This window comes from Camelus dromedarius, chromosome X, assembly GCF_036321535.1.
Source record: "Camelus dromedarius isolate mCamDro1 chromosome X, mCamDro1.pat, whole genome shotgun sequence".
NCBI classification, from domain to species: Eukaryota; Metazoa; Chordata; class Mammalia; order Artiodactyla; family Camelidae; genus Camelus; species Camelus dromedarius.
Window position 1 is genome coordinate 26,295,213 of NC_087472.1, and position 24,883 is coordinate 26,320,095.

The following is a 24,883-nucleotide window of genomic DNA, read 5'->3' on the forward strand; positions in this document are numbered from 1 at the left end:
AGACCACCCACCCAGAGGAATAAAATACAGAGTTAGGCAAAGGAGAGAATTCTCTGTGATCAGGTCCTGCCAAGTCTCCTGAAGGCCCTGAGCTGTCTGGATGACAGCCTTTTGAACATTTACCATATGACCCTTTCTGGAGCAGGAACAGAGGCTTTTTGTCACGCGGTTGAATTAAAGACAGAAGGTAGGAAAGTTTGAGCACGTAGCATCCTCAAAGTTGGAGAGCCACTACCATTTTATATAACAAATCTCAAGGGTGTTTACCTATGCGCGTTACCTAGAGGGTAATTATTTACTGTTAAATTCTATGAACCAGGAGCCCTGAGCGAGGATGTTCTGAAGGCTTTGGCAAAGTAGGTGGCCAGGAGCAACGTAGAAATGGGGCAGGGGAAACTTCCTTGACTCATGTCTCAGACAGAACAGAAAAGAAGGGGTGGCGAGGAAGAGAAATCGAGGGGGCCAGAGACACACTGGGTCTCAGGGCTGTTCAAAGCAAAGATGAAAGAAATGATGGGGAAAAAAACCCATGACTTATCAGAAAACTGAGTCACAGTTAATTACACCAGAATGTCAGGAACGTCATCCTACAGAAGAGCCCCTACCAGTAGGTTGGCAGCCTCATACATCACTCATCGCTCTCCACCACATCACTTTACAGTCCTACCAAGTTTTAACATATTACTTAGGTCCACCTTCTAGAAAACTGCTTAAAAATCAAATAGCTTTTCTTAAACAATTCAATCCTATCTAAGCACTGGAAATTTTTTTTAACTATTTAGTTTGAAGCAAAGTCTAAAAAGGAGGGGTACCATCCACCCTCCTCATTATGACAAATTAATTGATGAACTCTCTTTGAGCATATGAGGGCCCTGCTCCAATTTCCACACTCCTACTATTGATATAATAATACTCTGTGACATCTGTGAAATGCTTACCATGTTACAGGCTCTCTGGCTAAGTCCTCTTCTCATATTATATAATTTAATCCTCCTAATGACCTTGCATGGTAATTATTATTATCATCTCCACGTTATAGAGGAGAAACTGAGGCACGGGGAGATACCAAAAAACCAAATCAACTTGATCTCCCCTGACTACCCAACTTAACCTAACACACTTTCCCTTATACACTGCCTGCCACACTCACCTCCTTTCTGATTCCCTTTCTTTGAGGCCCCCACCTTCTTCAAGAAGCCTTCCCTGACCCCAGATCACAGTGATCTGGACTCACATAGCACTTGGTCTCTGTACCACCTTTAAACAATATGTTATTACTGTGCTTCTATTTCCCCAAATAGGTTTTAAGCTCTACATGTTACACTTCTTTCTCTCCACCCTCTGCAGTGTCAACACCTTGTACTAATAAGGTATTCCATATGTATCTGGTGATGAATTCATTGATTCTGAATAGTGTTTGACACATAAGAAGCCCCTAATAAATGGTTTTAAAACAGTCACCAATGAATGAGGGAAAACGGAACATCAAAAACAAATTAGTGAGAAATCCATTATTCATTAGAATGAGTGTAACCGGCCTGTTAGCTGTGAGAGATGGACTGGTCGATTTGAGAATATAATGTAGTAATATATCAAAAATAAAAGACTTTCTCTTCCCTTTGTGCCAATCAACATAGTGACCTTGGCCTCCTAACAATTATTTTAATGTCATATGTGCTTTCTTAGGTAAAATCCTCTTTTGACTTCTTGTTCTCCCACTGCAGAAGGCAAAAAGCCCTCCCATAACAGTCAAAGAATAAGCGAGGACTTTTAGACTCTGGATAGATAACAAATGGCTCTCTTTTGTGCAAAAAAAAAAAGAAAGAAAGGGCACCAGAAGTGAGTCATATATCAAGTAGTTGAACTTGCAACCCCGATAACATAGCAAGACACTTCCATGTTTAATTGCTAAGAACAGGGAGGAGGGCGCTTGAGGAATGTGACCATATTGAGCCAAGAAGATGCATAAAGGTGGGTGTCCCAAAGGGTTGGCCAAGAATCTGCAACAGATTTTTTTTAATGAAAAACAACTCTCAAGATTAGATTCTTCCTTATTCCATATATCATTCTATCCCCTAGAAAAAATAGTTCTAAATACCAAAGGAAGGTCATGTCCAATCTCAGAGCTATCCAGTCCACACTAAATTCCTTCACTGATATGGAAAGACGTTGAAAACAGCAGACGTCTCCAGCAGCTACTTGGGAAAGAGAGCATGTAAATGTGTAGCTTTCTCTTAGGATTGGAGTTTCTGCCTGAGGGATCATATCTGCTCTGTGTTATCTTACACTTTTCTCCAGAACTTTTCCAGGAACTGAAGAGTGGCAATTGGGTGTGTTCTCATTAACAAGAAAATACAAATTGAGGAAATTAATCACCTACGACAAGGCTTGTCTTGTTTTAACATGAACCCCGAGAACAAAGCAATTATGAGCTGACTAAAGTGGTCACTGCGCCCAGGCAACCAACAGAGCTTGTGCGTCGAGAGCTGCGGGCTGCCAGCATCCGCCTCCGTGCAAGGAAGCGCTCGGGCACCGGGAACTGTGCCTTGGGGAGTGACACACATCATTAGCAGCTCTCCTGTAGCCTGGGTTCCTCGGGGCTAGTTCTCAGCCAATAACGGGGAAGCTCAGCAAGCCCTTCTGGGAACATGACAGTTGCACAAAATGGTGCAGACTCTATGTTCCCTGACCAGAGTTGGTGGAAAGGTATATACTGGGGAAAAGACAAATGTTTATTCCATAAATACGGGGTCTTCCAATATTCCAATGTGAAGAACTCAGTTTAGGTCCTTTGCCGGCCCCTTTTTCCCTATAGCCCATCACCATCGACATGAATGTGCTTGCAAAACTGTCTGGCAGCTGGCTAGGGAGGTTTAACTTTCTAAAACAGCTCATATACAAATGACTTTGGCTACATGATTCCTATCGAATTATAGGTCATGTGGTTGCTTTCTCGAAAGACCTTAGAAAGTAGGAATCTTCCTCCTCAAAAGACTAGGAATAGACTTACCATATGACCCAGGATTCCTGCTCCTGGGCATATATCCAGAAGGAATCCTACTTCAAAATGACACCTGCACCCCAATGTTCATAGCAGCACTATTTACAATAGCCAAGATATGGAAAAAGCCTAAATGTCCAACGACAGATGACTGGATAAAGAAGCCGTGGTATATTTATACAATGGAATACTACTCAGCCATAAAAAATAATGCCATATGCAGCAACATGGATGTCCCTGGAGAATGTCATTCTAAGTGAAGTAAGCCAGAAAGAGAAAGAAAAATACCATATGAGATCGCTCATATGTGAAATCTAAAGAACAAAAAACAAAACAAAACAAAAAAACAAATACAAAACAGAAACAGACTCATAGACACAGGATACAAACTTGTGGTTGCCAGGGGGACAGGGGGTGGGAAAGGACTGGGATTTCAAAATGTAGAACAGATAAACAAAATTGTACTGTGTAGCACAGGGAAATATATACAGGATCTTGTGGTGGCTCACAGCGAAAGAGAATGTGACAGTGAATGTATGTATGTTCATGTATAACTGAAAAATTGTGCTCTACACTGGAATTTGACACAACATTGTAAAATGACTATAACTCAATAAAAAAAATGTTTAAAAAAAAAGAAAGCAGAAATCTTCTGATTTTCTTTTATCTGCTGGACTTGGCTGAGTCTTCCTAACCCTCTTTCCTTCATTTTAATTTTCTTTCTACCTTCTTTCATGATTGATTCTGTCTTCCTCCCTGGCTAGTAAATTCCCTGATTTCTGACAGTGAAAATGCCCAGGAAAAGGACTCAGACTTGCTGATAAAAAACAGTTTAAAAGGGTCATACATAACTTCAAACTTTCCAAAGGGCTGATTCTACATAGTTTTTAAAATTCAGAAATTTTTCAATGACTAAAGATCCGTAAACGTCCACCTCTATCTAAAAGACACCAGTCTACCCTGTTTTAATCCCTGTTAACCTGGAAGGATCTGCAGGGCAATGTCAAGCCACAGTGCATCAAGGAGGCGCAGATAAAGTAGGAGGGAAGACGCATGGCTCCTGTAGGCTGTTATTTGCTAATGAGTCATGATTAGTACCCAGATCCTGCTGTAGCTTCCTGGTTTGTCTGCTGTGAATTCGCAGAAGCTGTCAAAGCTTGAATTTTCCAACAGAAAAGCTTCTTTGCTTTTCTCAACCCTGTTAGCTCTAGCCCTGTGGTGCTCATTGCTGGAGCCACGAAAGTTGGTCATCAGTGTGGGCTGGAGGTCCGAGCAGGCAGGGGACACCCGATGCACCAAAGGTAAAACTGCCACCAGGATCAGGAAAATGACTCAGCCAACGCATACCTGAATCTTCTTCCCACTTGCTTATGAGACACATTAGTCTTCACTTCAAAGACTAATGCAGGAGAAACAGATAGAAATTTTCCTTCCGGAAGGTCTCTAAACTCTGCAGTCCTTTGACTCAGTTCTTCTGTCCTGTGTCTGAGCCAATCCAGGCCTGAAGCAGGAAGAACGTATATGATCCCCACCCTGTAACAAGGCACCTAAGGACATAAGCCTGAGGCCCCCGGTGCACCTCAGTCACCGGCCTGGACTTCTTCGGCCCTCACTCCAAGTTCCAGCCTAGCAACCAAGAAACTGCGACCCACACCCAGTCCTCCCCCTGCCTGTCCCACACACTCCCACGCCCTCTGTTTATATACAGAGAGAGAGCCCAGTAAACACTGCAAGTTTCTACCACTTTCAAGGATGCTCAACTAAATAAGAGTTAAAACCCAATTCTTACAGGAAAAAAAATATCTTGGCAAAAATCCCTCAAACGCCTTTGACTGAATCTGGCTGAACTTTCCCCTCATGCCCACTCTAGCCGTGATAAATCCGGAAATACACTACAACTGCTATGGTTTAAGAGGTAAAACCAGAAGAATATAGGATGTGTATTCAGCTCCCAGAAATCGAAAATGAAGAGCCAGAATCCATCATAGAGAAGAAAATGAAATCCACAACCAGAGACAATTTCCAAAGCTCATGAAGACCTTTATATTTCAAATTATTCCCCAATCTTTATACCCCGCCCCTTAAAGGAGGCACTGAGGATTGAACCTAGGACCTCACACATGCCAAGTACGTCCTCTACCACTGAGCTAGACTCCCCCACCCCCCTTCATTTTTTTAAAGAACTGTGTAGCACATATGACCAAGTTGGCTTATTTTTCTTTTCCTTCCTTTGCCTACTGTTTGGTAGAGGTTTTAAAAAGAAAGAAGTATTTTTATGGTATGTGGATTATATCTCACTAAAAAAAAAAGAAGTGGCTAAAATATGAACAGCTGGGGATAAAAAGAGGCAACGCAAAGCGCCTAGCTCAGCAGCAGCAGAGCAACAATTAGCTGGAGACAAGCAGCAGCTGTCCCCTTCACCCTTCAGCCAGGCCACGTGGTCACCAGGTTGCCTCAGACCCACCACCCACTCCATGAATTTATGGTTCCCATCTGGCCCCTGTGAGTGGTGGAGTTTGCAACCTCGGGGATAGATAATACAAAAAGCTAAACAATCCATCTTTGACTAACAGATTGAGTTGCTTTTCTATTTCTGTTGTAACAAATTACCACCAACTCGGTGGCTTAAAACAACACAAATGTCTTATCTCACAGTTCTGTAAATTAGAAGTCCACCATGGGTCTCACTGGGCTAAAATCAAGGTTACAGCAGAGCCATGTTCCTTTCTGGAGGCTCTAGGGGAGAACCCACTTCCTGTCTTTTTCCAGCTCCCCAAGGCTGCCCACATTTCTTGGCCCTTCCTCCATCTTCAAAGCCAGCAACACAGCACCTCTCTGACCTGGCTTCCACCCTCACATCTCTTTCCCTAACTCTCCTCTTCAGTGTCCATCTTCCACTCACTAGGACCCTTATGATTACACTGGATAATCCAGGATAATCTCCCTACCTGCTGATTAGTGATTTTAACTCCCCTTTGCCATGGAAGGAAACATTTACAGCTTCCGGGGATTAAAAATAGACACCTTTATGGGGACTGTCACTCTGCCTACCGCATCCACCAGTCTGTATTTCACGAATTCTGAAAGCAAATTTAAATCATGCACTTTTTACAGACAACTGTACTTTGCTTTATAATATATAAGCCACTAAAAAAGTTATATGTAAAGCAAAGGATAATTTAAAGGCATTAGAGTAACTGACTCTTGAAAGGAATCCTGTGGTGAATTTTGTAAAAATATTAATTCCCTAATGTCTTGTTTTATGAATCCAGATTTCCATACATTATATTTACTTTATATTGGACTAAAGCTTAAGTATGGGTAAAACATTTTAATATTTTGAGAAGGTTAGGGGAAGGGAGCGGAGTCAAAAACTAGACAAACATTTTCTACCAAACGGCACAGAATTATCACCTTCACACACACATTTCTGAACCTGATAACTCTGATAGGAGACATAAAGACCCAAGACTCTATTACATCCAATGGAATACTACTCAGCCATAAAAAAGAATAAAATAATGCCATCTGCAGCAACATGGATGGACCTGAAGATCATCATTCTAAGTGAAGTAAGCCAGAAAGAGAAAGAAAAATACCATGTGATATCACTCATATGTGGAATCTAAAAAAAAAAGGAAACAAATGAACTTACCTACAAAACAGAAACAGACTCACAGATGCAGAGAACAAACTTACGATTACCAGGCGGTAAAGAGGGTGGGAAGGGATAAACTGGGAATTCGAAAATTGTACCTGTTGGGGAGTGATGGAAATGTGAGCTATCCTGATTGTGGTGGTGGTTTCATTGGTGTATATACATCTATCAAAATTCATCAAAGTGTACATCTGAAATATGTGCAGTTTACAGTACAGGAACCACACCACAATAAAGGTGTTTTTTTAAAAAAGACTCTTTTAGAGTCTCATAGTGAATGAGCACTGATAGTGTTCTGGTTCAGATCATAGCCTCAGGCATGAGCCTGCCCAGGTTCAAATCCCACCTCTGAAAACATGAAGCTGTATGACCTTGGGTTAATTGCTGAATTCCTTTTTGCCTCACTTTCCACATTTGTAAGCCAAAAATAACACTAGTACCTATAACATAGGGCTGCCATGAGACCAAATGAGATACAGAATATAAAACACTCAGCATAGTGACTGGCACATGTTAAGTCCTCAGTAAATGGATTTTCTCATCATCACTGTGGGCCTGAGAAATATACGAAGCATCCAACAACTTGGATTCATTATTTTCAGGGTTTGAAAATGAAAGTGAGAATAGGACACGACCACTAAATGGAAAGCAGCAGGCAAAATATTAAATTAAGATAAAATTTGAGTCTTCCCTTGGTAGACACCCATGGTTTCTGCTTGCAGGCAATGTGAAAGAGAGAATGACCTTTAAGACTTAATGGAAGTGTGAATCATCCTCAGCAAGCCACATGAGCTTGTATTGAATATCTGAAAGAACAGTTATATTTGGGATCAGAGAATAATTTGTTTTTCTGCTCAGAATCTTCAAGTAGCTTGTTAGCCTTACCTTTGGATTTTAATGGCCTGCCACAGCCTCCCGAACAAAAGCTAACCTCACGTCTGAGGCATTCAAAGCCATGCCCAATTTTATCCCTCTCTCTGTTTCTAACTTTATCTCGCACAAAGCCCATACACAAACTTGCTATTCTGGCCAAGCTTTAAAACTCTCCAGTTCTGACAGCACTAAGATACCGCTTCGTATAGTAGTTAATTTGGTATGTTTCTTATCTTGTCTGGAGACTATTGGAGGCCAGGGACCCCATCTCAGATATCCAGATATTCCCCAACAGTGATCAGCATATAATAAGCCCTTAATTAACATTTGCTAAATAAACGGAGTAGCCTCTTCCTCTACTCATCACATCCATTTCCACACAGAAACCTTTGAAGCCCTTTTGTTTCAAAGCTCTTTTCTTCATTCAGCTGGCAGCCTCCTTTTTAAACATCCTGATTCAGGAGATAATAATTACATTTCTTTTAAAAGGTGCACATCTAAATTTATCCTGAGGTTTCAGATTTTTTTCAATTCCAGACATCTGTGAGAATCCTATCATGTAAGATCTTTTGCTAGAGCTCCTTGTAAAAAAATTTTTTAAAGATATATTGTTTCCAGACAGACTACTCATGACAATATCCTTAAAATGATGAAATAATATAATAACTACATCTTACCTTCATGGTAACTGTGATGGTGCTATTGACATTGGCTTTGTGCAACCAGCCTTGTTTTATCACACCACCCTTCTGAGAACATAAAGAAGACGAATCCTGAAATAGAGTGAAGACCATCAGTGAAAGAGCAGCCAGCCACTCGTCTAATTGAATGGGGGGGAGCACATACTAGGCTCTGCCCCATTTTCCAAAGCATAAAGTTCCCCCTCCCCCTTCCCCATGAAGATGCCTGATTAAACTTGATATTGTTAACTAGAGGATGAAAGGCTACCGTGCACACAGTAGGCACTCAATATTTACTGAATCGTATGGGCTGTCTTCTAGGAAAGTCTTCTGCATTACGTAAACAGGCAAACTGCACCTCAAAATGTCACAGACATCCAGGCCATCTGTCCCAAGAGGGATCTACCAGGCAGGAGGGTCTAGATGAATCACCACACCACATGCCCAGTGCGGGAAAAGCAACTCCACCAGCGTGTCCCACAGGTGGGAAAACATGTTTATATACAAATTACAGCCCGTTTCACTTGACTTTTCCCGAACTCCATTTGGAAATGCAACCATTTAAAAAAAATTTTTTTAAACATTCAATTAGCTTGAAACGTGGCCATACATCATTCAAAAACAATTCTCTCCCTCATCTTTTCTCAGGGAAATCGCTCTCAGCAGAAATGACCTTGAGGAAACCAGTGCAGCTGCCCCCATCTTTACCTCATCCTTCTCACAGTCCTCATCAATCTCAAATATGTGATTGGGAATCTTTTCTGGTCTCAGAGATTTGCTGAAAATGCAAGAGAATTGTCTTAAGACACTGAAAAGAACGGACAGAGGTAAAAAAAACCGAAAGCAAGATGAGTAGACTCCTTTCTTTCACAACAAGAAAATGCCAAGACAGAAGGAAGAGAAATGCTTTTCTCCTTTCCAAGCTCAGATTCTCCCCTCTGACTAAACTTGCGTTACCTTTTATCTAAGGACTCCCTCGGTACAGCCAGCAGCAAAGACTTAACTAAGCCCAAATACTTAGGGAGGGCAGAAATTGCTAGGAATACATGCCAGAGCTGTCAGTGGTGATAGAACTTTCTCTTTCCCAAGCCAAAAAGCAACCTGGTGTCACTCTGGCTCTTGCATCTGTTTGCTGTATGCCCTCAGACTGATCATCTTAGGACTCCGTTTTATAGGACATCTTTAAGACTCAGTTTTCTCCTCTGGGAAAGTGCTTTGAAAACTACAGAAGGCTCCACCAAGTCTTATTTCTCCAAAACATTTCCTGAATAATATCCTATGAAGTTAGTATTACTGTGGGTACAAAAGGGGAGGAAAGTCAGTGCTCAGACTGAGTGACAAGCCCAAGGTCATCCAGTTAGTAAATGGGAGAAATAAGATTTGAACTCCAACAGTCTGGCTCCCGGGCCAGTGTGCTCACGGCAACCCTTCAGCTCAACTGAAAGAGATGTACTTTTATCAAAAGATGTCATGCCACCAGATTGAGTCAAATATCTTCTAGCTTTTTCTTTGACAGCACTAGAAAATGCTCACTACATTACCCAAAATCAAAGAAAGATGATTGTATGGTCAATATAGATGTACCAAAGCCAAAAAGTGAACTTACACATTTTAGGAAAAATTTCAATGAGCAAAGTTAAAACATATCCAATTACCCAAAACACATTTACCACACATGCTGGTTGTCTGAGGTTTTGTCTTATTATAAATTATAACTGAGAAGTTTCACAAACAGTTAAAAAAAAAAAAAACTTCCTCTTCAAAGTTTCCCTTAAATTCTAAACTTACCATGGCAACATTCGAAAGTCCCCAGAGAAGTCTTCATACTTGTAGTTTACCACGTGCCAATCTGTGCTATAGGTTTTAATACACTGAAAGAAAATAGGAACCTTTAATTTGAAATGTAGGAAAAGTACACATATATCTACTTTTTTTAAAGTCTGGTAATAAGCTGATAGATCTTTTAAAATTTTCTGGGGAATGTTGGTACTGTGATCTTCCTTTGGGGATTAACTGTGTCTTCCTAAACCAGGTGGTGGCAATAAATCCCAATTCATATGCTTTCTTGGACACTCTGACTCCAAGTCCAAAGAGTATTAAAATCAAAAAAAAAAAAAAGACTAAGAATACATGCTACTTGTGAAAGTGTTTAAGCTGTATCCTCCGTATCACATCATATGGACTTGTTACGTAGGTTTATTAAGTTATAATAATTTTCCATTTACACTAAAGGAAGAATATTTTAAATACAGTATATGCGGGGAGGGTATAGCTCACTGGTAGAGCACATGCTTAGCATGCACAAGGTCCTGGGTTCAATCCCCAGGACCTCCATTTAAAAGATGCATAAATACAGGATGTGATTTAGGCCACTGTTCTTCTGTGGCCTTTCAGCGTCTTACCTCTTTGACAAACAAACTCTGGGCCCTCTTCTCACCATCTTCAGGTACAGTGGACTGCACTGTTCTGCGCTGACGACTTATCACTGAGATCTAGACGACAAAGAACATTCTTGCTATACAAACCAGGCTGGAAAATGCAGTTTTATTCTTTAAAGAAGTGATTGTGAACTCACAGATATATCTTCCATTGGAAACATAAGCAGGTCTCTGAGGGGGTCACTATAAATCTGGGTTTTTCTTTGGGCGATAACATTCTCATAGTCCAAGGGCTCAACAACTTTGGTCTTTTCCTTAATAAGAGACAAAAAGAAAGTTAATACCAAGGGAGGGTATAGCTCAGTGGTAGAGCACATGCTTAGCATGCACAAGGTCCCGGGTTCAATCCCCAGCACCTCCATTTAAAAACAAAAGATAAATAAATAACCTAAACACCTCCTTCCCCTAAAAAAACCTAAAGAAATAAATAACAAAAAAAATTTTTTTAAGTTAATACTGTCGAACAGTTAGTACCGTTAAAGCAGTCATGAGATAAGTTCCTCATCATGTGTCAAAGATACATTATTTCACAAAAGAAGGGATTATTGACAGTCAGCACTTAAAGGAGACACTTCTACAGGAGAAATATTCTCCATAATTGGACACACGCACCAAACACATATAAACACACAGAGGCCTCTCTGCTAAAGACAAGAGTTCAGGAGAGAGATCACTGTACTCTGCTTACTCTTGTGCCTTCCAACAATTTATTGAATTGAAGGTTAAACAAAAAGTGGTATATTTGGAAGCCCGTCAATTGATATTTACTGAATATGCACTATTCATTAGGTAACGGAAGGGGAGAAAGGATCGACATTCACGTGTCTACTCTGCACCGGGCATGCTGTCCAAAGGATGTATCAAGTTCCAGCATAGCTGGGGCGAGCATGGGTACTGGAGATGCTGGAGCTGGTGGGCAGGGCATGAAAGGATGTGGTTCCTGGTGGCAAAGTCAGTGGGTACCTGTTGGACTCCCAGGTGACCTGGCCTTTGATAGTAGGGTCCCAGCCTGAGGCTAAGGTTATAAGAAGCAGGTTACTGACTTTGAGAAATCCAGGGTGTGATTTATTAATAAGAGTAGTAATAGTTAGCATTTACTGAGCCCTTTCTAGATGCCAGGCACCATGCCAAGGACTTTCTCTACATTTTCCCACATAAGAATTGTAATAATCCTATGAAATAGGTTTAATCTTTGTCCCCATCTTACAGATGAGGAAATCCTGGGCTCGATTCAGGCTAAGTAGAATGCAAACCTGAGTCTGTGACTCCAAAACTCCGTTCTTTCTACCTCCTGCAGACTTTCCTCTCCTGAGAAATACACAAAGATTCCAAAGTTCAATGTACTGAACTTGGAGTAGGATCCCATCACCTACCCTTCTATCAACTATTCCTTCACTGAATTTACCCCAATCTGATCTACCATCTATTTGACCTCTCTGCTTGTTTAAGGGCAGGGATTTTCCTTTATTCGTCCACTGCTATAACCCCAGCACCTAGAACAGTCCCCAGCACATGGTAGACATTCAATCATTAGTGCTGAATGAACTTTTAGAGATACTCAGATTCCACCACAGCCATGTCTCAACACACACATCAAAACCAAGGTGGGTATATATTAGTGATTTCTAGTAATAACATTTTATTTAAATTATTTTTCTCAATAATTTTATAATTTAAAACTGTATAAAGAAAACTTGAATTTAAGATATATTAACACTTAATATCATCATGGGTGAATTTAAGATACATTAAAACTTAGTATCATGATGGAATAGGGGTTCTATTCATATTTGTGTACACAGTATTGGAGGTAGTCTCCAGTATACTGTATCCAAACAATCGTGTGAGAACTGTTTTTATACGTGGTTCACAATAGGTCACAGCTATATCGCAGTTTCATATCTGAAGGGCATCTCAGAGCTTCCTCTGTAAGATTACTCAGAAAGATTAGAGTAAACCACTCTGACAAATGAGAATCAGTGTTCAACAAAGTCTAAAAGATCCTAACAAAAACAGTATAGAGGTTCCTCAAGAAATTAAAAATAGAATTACCATATGATCCAGCAATCTCCCTCTGGGTATATATCTGAAGGAAAAGAAATCATTATCTCAAAGAGATATCTGCACTCCCATGTTCATTATGGCATTATTCCCAGTAACCAAAACATGGAAACAACCTAGGTGTCCATCGAGGGAGAGATGGATTTTTAAAAAGTGCTGTATACATATAGATATATGCAATGAAATATTGTTCAGTCATAGAAAAGAAGGAATTCTGCTACTTGCAACAACCTGGATAAACCTTGAAAGCATTATGGTAAGTGAAATAAGACAGACAGAGAAAGACAAACTATATGATATCATCTATATGTGGAATCTAAAAAAGAGTAGAGTGGTGGTTGCCAAGGGCAGGGGGTGGGGAAAACAAGGAGATGTTGGTCAAAGGGGACAAACTTTCAGTTATAAGTTGAGTAAGTGCTGAGGATCTAATGTACAGCATAGTGACTATAGTTAATAGCACTGTAGTTTATACTTGAAATTTGCTAAGAGAGTAGATCTGAAGCATCTCACACACAAAAAGGTAACCAGGTGAGGTGACAGATGTGTTAATTAACTTGACTGTGGTAATCATTTCACAATGTACACATATATTAAATCATCACATTGTAAACTCTAAATATATACTTTTATTTTTCAATTATATCTCAGTAAAGCTGGAGGAAAAAGATCCTAACAAAGATATACTTCACTTCAAGTCTTAAATTTGGATTTGCAGACCCATGAGATCAAATTAAACAGACCATCCCTATCATGTTGGTGGACACCCGTGCAAAATGAGTTGAAATGAAAGAAAAAATTCCGATTTGGGGCACGCAGAGATTTTCTGATAGGAAAATTTGACCCCCTCATCCCATATGCACCATGTTTTCATGGACCGAAGTGAAAGGAAGCTACCACTGTGGCTTCCAGCTCTCACACTCAGTCTGTGATCAATTTCTCAGAGAAGTTAAACGAATAAAGCCCCATCTAAGAAGGTGAGCCTTAGGGACTGAAAATAATTTCAAAGTCTTGCTTTTGGTACCAACTATCCTCCCAATACAGATTGCAGAAACAGTCCTCAAATGTCGATGTTTAACCTGTTGAATTAGCATCTGTTAATCTCTCTGTACAATAATTTCCCAAGTACCTGCTGCAAGTAACTTTGTTTTGTTGGGGTTTTTTTTTTGGGGGGGGGGAGTAATTAAATTTACCTCTTTATTTATTTTTAGAGGAGGCACTGGGGATTGAATCCAGGACCTTGTGCATGGTAAGCATGCATTTTACCACTTGAGCTATATACCCTCCCCCTCAAGTAACTTTGAAATAGAAAAAAAAGAAAAATCCTCCTTGCACTTTCTAACGTAGTTGTCAAATGAATACGCAAAAGATTATGCCAAAATGAATCCCTTGTTTAAATGTACAGGAGAGGCCTTCTAAACATGAAACTTCCAGCTCTTCATGTGTTTTAAAGGCCATGTATTCATCCTGTAGAAAACAAGGTTTCACTTTTCACTGAAAATGGGTTCAGCTAAGCATTCTGGGTCTTCACCTACTTCCTTTGTCACGGGTAGCTCGATGGCAGAAGAAGTTGGGGTGGCTATTCTGAGTCCCACAAATCTGCCCTTAGAAGAAGACCTAGGCCTGTGAATCAGGCTTCATCTTTATAAGAAAAAGAGAAGGACTAATGGTCCCCTCCCATCCCCCAGCTGCATCCTTTTTCTCCACCCCTCTCCCAGGCAGTAAAAGCACAGTTCAAACTGTCAGTGGGAGAGGCTCCAGTAGGAGTCAGCCCCAAAGAACCAACTGCACCCTTCATTTCCCTTCCAGGAGGATTCAACTGTAACCCTGTTGGCCTCAGAGACAAGGAAAACCTTTGCCTTTTAGAATGATCATGATTTAATGGTAGCTCTGCCCTGCGGTTTAGAACATAACCCTTATCTAACCTTCCTATTCAGCTTTATCATTTTATTATTAGACCTACAGGGTTACCCTAAATAAAGCTTCTCTCTCACAAAGGGTTTCTCTCAGCTTTGCAATGTTTCCCTCCTGCCAGCCTGTGCACTTTTCTACAACTCAAGAAAACTGTGTTACAATGAACAGTACTTTAGGAACAAACAATAGCAAGATCCCACAGTGTAGTACTTCTGTATGGTTCTGCAGCAGCGTTAAGGAAAAGGCAAAAGCATTTATACAATCTGAACAGAAGTAAGCATATGTTTCAGTCTTCTCTTCCCAAGTAGTGGCAGGAAAACCGTCAGCCTAAATTTGGAACCTACTCAGTTTTCACCATGGAGAGGGAAAAAAAAAAAAAGATTTGCCTTTGAAAGTTCTCATTCATTGATTCCCCTGAAATAACTTGCTGGTAATATTATTAAGGTTTTTCTGGTTGTCACTTCACTTGAAGATGACTTTGCAGTCTTAAGAAAACACTTTCAGTATTTATTCTACCTGTTTCTTAACCAAAACCTGTCAAACAGAAGGAAAATACTATTATTTCAACTCTGTACATGAAGAAACTGGCTCTGAGGCTTAAGCTCAGCTGTCTATATGGAGTGGTAGAATCAGGACTCAAATCCAGGTCCTCCAACTACTGATCCCTTTTCTGTTCTTAGCAGCGTCTCCCAAACTCAACTCACATACAATCGTCGAGATTTCTGGCACAATGTCTGCACTATCATATACTTTATATTCTTCAAATCAAATCTCTTCTTCATTGAAATGCATTTAAGAAACAGTAAGCTTTATGTCACCACCCCCCAAAAGGAAAACAAGTCAGTATTTTCCTAACCCCTAGTAAAATAAAATTTGTATTTGTTTTTTTTAAGGAAACTAGCAGTTTTTTTTTTTTAATGGCGGTACTGGGAATTGAACCCAGGACCTCGTAAATTCCACACATGAGCTCTACCACTGAGCTGTACCCTCCCCCTAAAATAAAAAATTTAAATGTCGATCTCTGTGGTTTGAGACACAGCAGACTCTTCCAGGCTTACTCAGCCGCTAGGACCAAATCTAAATAGACCTCCACGTGTAAACCCTAAAAGTGCAAAGAAATGCACAATTCCACAAATTGAGATAACTTTCTGATTTCTAACAGAAAATGAAAGGACAGGGATTAATAAAGGAAACTCATCGGTACAGATTTGGTTACAGTCTGTTTCTTGGTCCAAAGAGAGGAAGCAATGGATCCTTATGGGGAGTGTCTAAGAGCATCAAACACTTAAAACTTTATCATTTTGTGGTAGTCCCTATACATCCACAGTACAGGATGATTGATCTTTTGTCATTTTAACTATATATGTATATACATGTAAAGCTGAGCTTACAATCCTAAAATAGTATGTAAATATGTATATGCAGACATATATTCAACTCTCCACTCGTGTATCTAAAAGCACACATCACTAGCAAGCCGATTTATGCTATCATTAGAAACTTAACCATATGATTTCAATTTCATTTTTAGAAAGCAATAATAATCATGTAATATTTCTCTGTCAACAGTGCAAAATCAGCCTGGGTTACTCCTGCTTAGATATTACACCAAAGGTCATTAGTTTACTAGTAAATCTTTTACTTTAGAAACTAGCTCTCCTTAAGAATTCTAAGAATGTCTCTTCTGCAAGTCTAAAGTGAACAGAGGCTTCACAGAATCCCTTCTGTATCGCCCTGGGAGGGAGGGAGAGCAGAGCAAGCAGAAGATTTAGCAGTGGGGCACGGGGCCAATTCAAAAATCTCTGTGCTCTCCGACCACCGCTGCTGCCCCCTTTTCCACATTACGTTTGGATACCAGAAGGAGCACAGCAACGACTGGTTTAAGAAAGAGAATGATTTCACCCAAAAGTTAGACACTCATTTTTGCTGTATTGTGATCAGAGTACTGTCTCAATGGCATCTTAACACAATCTTATTGAAAATAACCACCATCTTAGGAAAGAAGTAACAGGCTCAAAAAGAGGGGGTTACTCAGAGTCTTTCCTTCGCATCCTTCCCCCACGTCCCTCCCTCAGGAATGTCTCCAGACCCCTTAAGGGATTCAGCTCCCCTTGTGTTTCAGACATTTGTAGCACGGTTTGGAGCGTTTTCTCCACAAAGATCTCAAAATAACACTTTGCACTTAAAGTGGACACTGGGGACATGCAGTTTCCGGCAATGCAGAAAAGAAAGTGGGTTTTGGTGGTACAGCATGCTTATCGAGTCCCTAAGGTCCAGGCCCTGTGCTCGCCCTTGAGAAGCTCACGGTCTAGAGGGGGAGGCGGATAAACCCAAGGCATTTAAGTTGATTGCAGAAGCTGTTGTAACTTGAAGACTTTCTTGGCTTCCATGCATCTGTCAGACCCTCAGATACGACATCTTCTTCCAACAAAGCAACCACACAAGCATTGTTGTACATTAAAGTGTGTGAGCCCATCTATTCACATTTCTATCAATTGGAAGAATTTCTCTGGGTATACGTGGTCTTGGATGATTTCATCTTGTCTTCTACTTTCGTTGATAAATTCTGTAAGATCGGAGACTAGGTAACTGTCAAGAGCGGTATGTGAGGATGAGAAGCAGCAAAATGCGAGCTGTGACTAGCAGAAGTGAGAAGTATCACCGCTGTAGAATCGAGGTTTTAGAGGGGGACCCTACACAGCACGGCAACAAAGGAACCATAACTGTAAGGAACACTTCCCTAAGCTTCCAATAGAGAGCATCTGACTTTGTTATGACCTTATCTTTTCTCAATCAGATGATTACCTTTCACCAGCTCGTTTCTTTCCCTCTTTCCCAATAGGAACTCTAAGTATCGAAGCAGCTTTGAATTAATAGAATCTGATACGATGCTAGGAAAGGAAAGGCCATCTTTTCAGTGAGTATAACCCAACTTGGCAAACTAGCTATGGATATATTTTAATAAAGACTGTTTTCCAGGACAAATCTTGGCACAAAACCCTGCATACAAACCGCATTCAAGACACTGACCTTTCTTAAAGCTAACAACTAACGGCAAAACCATACTTTTCATGAGACCATTGGGTCAGGCTTATTCCTAATTCACACCTTGGCCCACATTATTCCTGTGACGGCCCGACCTCCAACTTCTCTCACCCACAGCCCTTAATGTCTTTAACAACCACCGTGGCGTTTACTCACGTATAGCCATAACTGCCTTGTGGGTACTTTGCACATTAGTCTCTTTAGCGGGATTATAAACACCTGGAGAAGGAAACGGTGCCTTGCACATTCTCTGTCCCTTACACTGGGCATTAATATACACCAAATTAAGCATTTTATATCTATTATCTCACTTCTTTCAAAAACCCTACAAGAGAGGGTCTTTCGTTATGCCCATTTTACAGATGAGGAAACTGATGCTCAGGCAGGTCCAATGTCACATATTAGTGGAGCTGAGGTTCAAACCTATATCTGATGGACTCCAGAGCCAGGACTCCTGACCATAACACAGATAAAGAAAAACAAAACTTTTTCCCGTCCTCGCTCCTACCACATTTCATTTCCCTGGATGGACTTTGCATTTTAGGATTTGCTAAATCTTACTCAAACTGCCCTATCTTTTTTACCAAAGTGCGATGGTGTCTTCTCATCGCCCTGATGATGCTGAGCACAGCTGGCTTAGAGAGCTTGTAATGTAACTGGATAAGGAGTTTTGCATTTCTTAGCTGTTGCTTTCAGTTTAGCATTTACCATCAGTGAGTAGGGATTAGCACTTTAGGTCTTTTACTTTGGAGAAAGGAGTTGGCAGATTCAACTTCAAGTGGGTAAGAATCAAGTTACAAAAAACAACAGTAAGGTATCTTCAAGGGACCATGTCTAATTCATCTCAGTATCCTCCACAGAACCTAGAAGGGAGCCGTGAGAACTACAAAGCCAGAAGCTTTTGTGGTTCATGAGGGATAACCGGCTGAATTAAACAAAGCGACTGATCTTACATGTTTGCCTTCCAAACCAAATTGGCGGCACACGAGGAGAGAGGGATAAGTCATTGATTGCTAACGTTCTCGGAATTAATTTTCAGATCCCAGCTTTAATTTAATTTATGATTCCAAGAATCAGCAAAATCAGATTCTAAAGGTATTTAAATCTAACAGAGGAACACTGAGGAAAAATAAAACATTTCGCATAGGGAGGAATGCTTTTTAAATGCCAAATTACTTCCCTTTTCTAAGTCTATTTGGCTATTTATATAAACTCAACAACTGTTTTTTAAAACCTACAAAGAATGTATATTTTTTAATCACAAAATAAACAAGTCTATATATACAATATGATTAGTTCAAACTTGGTTAACTGTCTTTCATTACAGCCAATTCAAATATTATCTAGACAATCTAGATTATCTACAAATGAATAAATAGAATTTTGATGAACTCTATACTCTAAAACTTCATTTTAACCAATAATTATAAGTTTACTCAATTTGCTGGCTGGCAGGTAGGAGAACTGATTTGAATTCAATCACTCACTTTTTGTGTTCATTTTGTGCTAATAAGGATTTAAACAACTCAAAGATAAGACAAAAAGAAGTACAAATGAAAAGAAAGGCTTGAATAAATTGAGAGAATGGCAAAGTACCTTTTTAAAACTAGAACATTGTTTCTAGTCTTTAGCAAACCATTATTGACAAAAAAAAATGCGCCTTGGTCACACCTAATGGCTTTCTAACAAATCAAAGAATTTAACAAGTTCACATAGACAAACAAAATTATCACAGATAATTCGTTCATGCAAGGAGAAATGATATTGTGTGCCCATCATTCTGCCCATCAACTAATTTACAACTTGCCCTGGATTTTGGGTCCCACTCCAATAACAATAAAAAAAGAAACCTCGTTGACTTTTTCTTGAGTTTGATAAACAGAACCATAACATACTTTGCGTTCTTAAGCAGAACAAAATGTAAAGTGCACTGATGTTCTATAGGTCTATGGATTTAGCCAGCTACATTACTTACATTCCACGAAAACATAAAAACCGAAAGGTCGTGTTTGTGTCATTTGAACACAACAAGACAAGCCTATTTCGTTACAAAAGCTCAGTAATCTATAAATCAGCTATACATCATTTTCCACACCAGAGCCAACCATTGGTCTACCCAGCCTGTTAATTTGCTCCTGATAATGGAGCAAAGAAAACTGATGGGCCTCCTTTTGAGAATCAACCTTGACTGGGGCAAAAATGTACCTTTCTACAAACAATTTCACTTCCATAATCGGTCATATTGGATCTACCCATAAACTGAAATTCTCTCTGCCTTTTTTGAACCAACCAGTATTTTCAGGTTAGACCACTTTAACAGGTAATACATTCTGAAAGCCCTTTGAAATCAGTAAAGTGAGAGCTCCTTTGACTTTTCTTAAGGTTACCTCTTTAAAATATCAGGAGATGCCCCACTTCCTGGTATAATATTCCAGTATATGGTGACCTGAGCCATGGTTATCCTGTCTACCCACTTGTGATTGAACAAGTGGACCTTCTTCAGCTAGGTCCTGCCTTTTCGTGAGGTGAGCGTGGAGTCTATAGAAGACGCTTCCTGGTCATGATCCTTATTTTACTGTCCTACCAGCCCTAATGCATCCTGGGCAGACTGTCCTCAGTGTCCTGTCTACAATCACTCACCCCCACGTTGCTTTAGCTGAGTGTAATCAAGCTCAGAACCTACTCTCCTATTACTAAAGTTTCAGTGATTTCCCCAGCTCTTGTTCATCCAGAAACCCATCTCTCACTTTCCTGTCCACAGTATCCAGCCTTACGGGGTCTCAGTGGGGTACAGCTCCAAGAGCTGAGCCTCTCTCAACTGGTAGGAAAGGGCATTAAATCAGATCAGCATCCCTTGGATAACCATCCCTTGGCTATTCAGCTTTTTGACACATCTTCCTCTTTAAAAAATTGTAAAAGCCTGCCTTATCTCTAGTCTTTGTTTCCTTCTTGAAGCCAATTCCCTCCCTATGACAAACCCCCTATCATCAGAGATACCATTTGAAAGTAGAATCTTAGGGGTTAACTCTATGAAAGGTTTTTCAATGTCTTAACAAACTTGAGGTGATTACAATGTTATAAAATTGATGTGGTCATGGTCACACACATCTGTGAATATATTAAAAAACCACTGGCACATCCACTTTAAATGGGTGAGTTGTATGGTATGCGAATTACATCTCAACAAAGCTGTAAAGAAAGCTAGGAAAAAATAACCTATGCAGTTTCACTTCCTTAGACCTAAAAAAAAACCCTCCGCTATTTAGTAAGAGGAGTTCCCAGTACAGAACCATGCCACCCTCATGAGAATGGTTAGGTGTTCATGTCTGATTACCCTATGCTGTGGCCAGAGATTCCACTACCGGGCCTGGTACAAAAGTGAGAAACACAAAACACACAGCTTAGTTCTGCACAGCAGCTTAGTTCTGCACAGCAGCTGAGCATCAACCATGTGCCGCGCAGTGGGTAGAAAACCAAAAAAAAACAAGATGGGCAAGATGTGGGCCCTGCCCTTCACAAAGTCATGGGCTTGAGGGGAAAGGCTGACCCCTAAACAGAGTTAAAATACGATGGGGTAAGGGCTGGGACAGGGGACACTGAGATTGCTGTGGGGACGTGGGTAATGGAGAGATTAATTCCACTGGTGAAGGAGGCTCAGAGAGGAGGTGGCAAGTGCGCTGAGCCTTGAAGGACAGAAATATGTCCATGGCAGGCAAGGAAAAGAAACGCATTGCAGGTGAAGACGAGAGCATCAGTACTAGAGGAGGAAGAAAAGCATGTGTTCAGGGAGTCTGGGGACATACAGAAGAGGGAGAAATGGCAGAGATGAGCTGGAAAGGCATGTTTACAGAGGACCATGTATGCCAAGGCAATGAGACTGGACTGTTTCCTAGTGTAGGCGACGGGCAGCCAGCAGAGGGTTTTAAGCAGGGGAATGACATGAACAGATGTTTTACTCATATTTATGCACTAAAAGCCAGAAGGTCAGCGCTAATGGAAATTAATCCATAAAATGACAGCATAGGCTGAAAATCTGCCCCATTGTCTACATTTTCCAGGAGCAACACACTGAATTATGGAAAACTACTCATTAGAGTTACACATGAAACTATTGAGGAAAATCAAGTGAGGGCTGTTACGGTAAAGACCTTTTCTTAAAACAGAGAAAGAAATACTTGCATCTTCCTTGTGTGACAGAGACTAAATTGGCCTGAACATTTTATTTTGAAAAGATCAACTGCCAACCTGCACTTAATTTGTTTCCAGTGCCTTTTCAATGGCTAATTTGATCCAAAATGGTTAAATTTTTGATGGAACTAGAACATTAAGTTGTATCACAGTATTCCTTTGCTTAATCTTTATCTCCAATGGTTCAACATAGCCTGCAGGAAAAAAACTTGAACTATTTAGCAAGGCTTTTAAGACCAAGCCTCCACCCCAGCCTCCAGCCTATGCCCTCCAACCCCAGGAGGCGGGCAGGTCTCCAAATGGGCCCTGTTACCTCACCTTTGCTGCTCCTGACCCCTCGCAACTCCATGAAGCTGCCCATCTTTCTAGGTACAAATGGCTACTCCCTCCTACCCAGTGCTACCTACCTCCTCAAACCCAGAGCTAGTGCCGGTACTTCCTTCCCCATCCTAGTCTCATTACCAAGTGCTGAGGTGCCCACTTCCTTTTCTGTCTCTCCTCTCACTAGAATGAAAGCGCTAAACTCTTCATTCATTCTAGAATGAAGTGATTAAAGAGTTTTTGTCTTATACACAGCTCTATCCCCAGTGCCCGCCCCCCACCATTATATCTTGAATGACTGAATGAGCAAACTCTGAATCCACTGTTAGAATCTGTCTAACCCTCGCCATTAAGATTTCCTGCCTCTCCAGGGAGGAAATAGCTCAGTGGTAGAGTGCATGCCTAGCATGCATGAGGTACTGGGTTCAATCCCAAGTACCTCCATTAAATAAAAAAATAGGTAAACTTAATTACCTGCCCCCCTTAAAAAAAGATTTTCTGCCTCACAATCTACAAAATACTCACTGAAATACACACATTTGGGGAGCTGTCCTAAGGAGCCCTGCTACTGAACGCTTGAATAACATGAATCATCGCCCATTCATTTCTTCTTTTGGTAAATTCACGATATCATATGTAAAGTTTTCACAGAACCACGCACACCTACACAAAGATACATGAAGTGTCAGGACGTAGAAAATCATGTTGGTAGAAAATCATAAATTAAGCCCGAGAGAAAGTTGATGATTCTAGCAAAATTCATTTTGTGCTGTAATAGTTCTCCCGCTACCAAACTTCCTCCTGAACAACCTCTCTCCCCCCATCCCTTTCCTACCCTGAGCTCACCTTTACTCTGTGTCCCGAAAGTGCCTACAGGTACTTTTGCTGGCTTCCTCACCTAAAAGTAATCCAAAGTGCATCCCAGTACACATGTGCAGAAGCCCTCCCCACAACCTTATCTAAGCATCCCCATTTTGCAACGCTCCTCATCCAGGGCAATGCCACTGTGAGACCTCAGACTTACAACAATCCTGCCTCTCCAGGCCTCTACCCATAGCATGTGGCTGAACCACTGTCAGAATGACAAAACTATATCCTTCCTAGAAAAGAATCTCTACAGCTTCTCCCCAGGACAACCTCCAACTAGGCTAACATCACCCTTGCCCGTTCTCTCCATATGACAGCACATTCCTGTCTTGCGTTCATTTTCATTTCAACCTGGACCCCTGTGGCCAATAGCCCTCTCGTGACACCCCTTGTCATTTGGAACCTTGTCCACACCCCTCTCCAGCCTGTCTTTGCAGCTGCTGTAGAAATCCTGACCGAGTGCTCAGGGCCTTCATTTACCAGGATACAAATCCTAGGTTCAGCTGGGCTCTCATTTCCCCTCTCAAGGCTTTTACTTACTTCTTGTCGGCTCCCCATGACTTAAAGAACAGGACACCTGAGGTTTCGCGAATGGAAAATCTCCTCTAGCAATGGTGTCCTGGTTGATTTGCATAGCTTGATGTGAGGACTGTTCTGAATCCGATGTCCCTAACACCAATAGTAACAAAACACATACAACCCTATATCCGTCCATGTTTATTTGGCACTCCTTTTTGGGTACCACTTTTTCCATTCCTAATTTGGTCCCTAACCTAGGGTCCTAAGTGATCCTCGGATGGGCTCCATGGGATCTGTGAAAGTCCGAGATTATATGGAAAATGCTGTATGCACACCTTTATAGGAAGAGGATGCAGACCTTTCCAGAACCCCAGAGTGTGTGACCCAAGAAAGGCTAAGATCCACTGCCTTCTTATAAACAGGCTGCATTATTTTTATATAAGAGTTATTGGTTTTGTATAATTATAAATCAATACAGATTCACTGAAGAATCTTCAATCTAAAAATGTCAAGAAGAAAATAAAAGTCACTTAGAATCCCATCATCCATAGAGGATCACTGTTAGTGACCATTCTGATGTTCCTCCAGCTCTTTTCCATTTTTTCCTCCTTCTAAATTAGATTCATATTGTTGATTACTAATAGTTCCAGTGTTTCAGATAATATAAGAGAAACTTTAGAGGACAAAGAATTTGGGACTAGTGTTCAAACTCCCTTTGATATCCAAGCGAATCCACCAAAAAGTATTTATTGAGGACCTGCTATGTGTACGATGCTACGTACTAGTCCAAAAGTAAAGAGGTAACTCCTTATCAAGGTTCTCACACAAGGTGTTTAAAAATTCGAAGGATTTCAATAGGCTATGTGACGTTCCAGCCTAAGAAAGTGAACCTTTAGCTTAAAATGACTGGCCCTATACCAACCAGAAAAGGGAGGGGGTGCAGAAGGGAACACTGATGCAATTATAGACTTAGAGAAATGCAAATAAACCACTAGAAGTCAGGTTTTTAAAAATGATAGTTTTCCTTTATTACCAAAATGCGGACCCTCACCTAATGATAAAAAAAAAATATGTGATTAAAAAATTTACGTATGAGATGGGACTATATAGTAAAGGCCCTGGTCATCTCTCATGACTCATACATTCATTCTGAAAGAAATTCCTTACGTTTTGAGCAATGACATTAGGAAATAATTGTGTGGCCTCATATGGTGCTGACTGTTCAAAGGACAGTACTTGTTTGCTTGTGGAATTCCACTGGGTTTAAGGAGGAAGATCAGAGTAATCACTTCACTGCTGCTGCTGACATATTTCACAATCA

The 24,883-nt window shown here is 40.6% G+C and overlaps 1 protein-coding gene across 5 annotated transcripts in view; it reads right to left on the reverse strand.

Moving 5' to 3' along the window:
- Nucleotides 1-24,883, reverse strand: part of DOCK11 (dedicator of cytokinesis 11) — a 169,920-nt gene that overhangs the window by 118,891 nt on the left and 26,146 nt on the right. For all 5 annotated transcript variants that reach the window (XR_010379362.1, XM_031445367.2, XM_031445366.2 and 2 more), the window contains exons 2-6: nucleotides 10,788-10,904; nucleotides 10,615-10,704; nucleotides 10,001-10,083; nucleotides 8,921-8,990; nucleotides 8,210-8,305 (exon numbers count right to left, since the gene is read on the reverse strand). Coding sequence is in view for 4 of the 5 variants with exons in the window: in XM_031445367.2 (XP_031301227.1) it covers nucleotides 8,210-8,305; nucleotides 8,921-8,990; nucleotides 10,001-10,083; nucleotides 10,615-10,704; nucleotides 10,788-10,904 (456 nt within the window). In the remaining variant the exon portion in view is untranslated. The remainder of the gene's footprint in view (nucleotides 1-8,209; nucleotides 8,306-8,920; nucleotides 8,991-10,000; nucleotides 10,084-10,614; nucleotides 10,705-10,787; nucleotides 10,905-24,883) is intronic.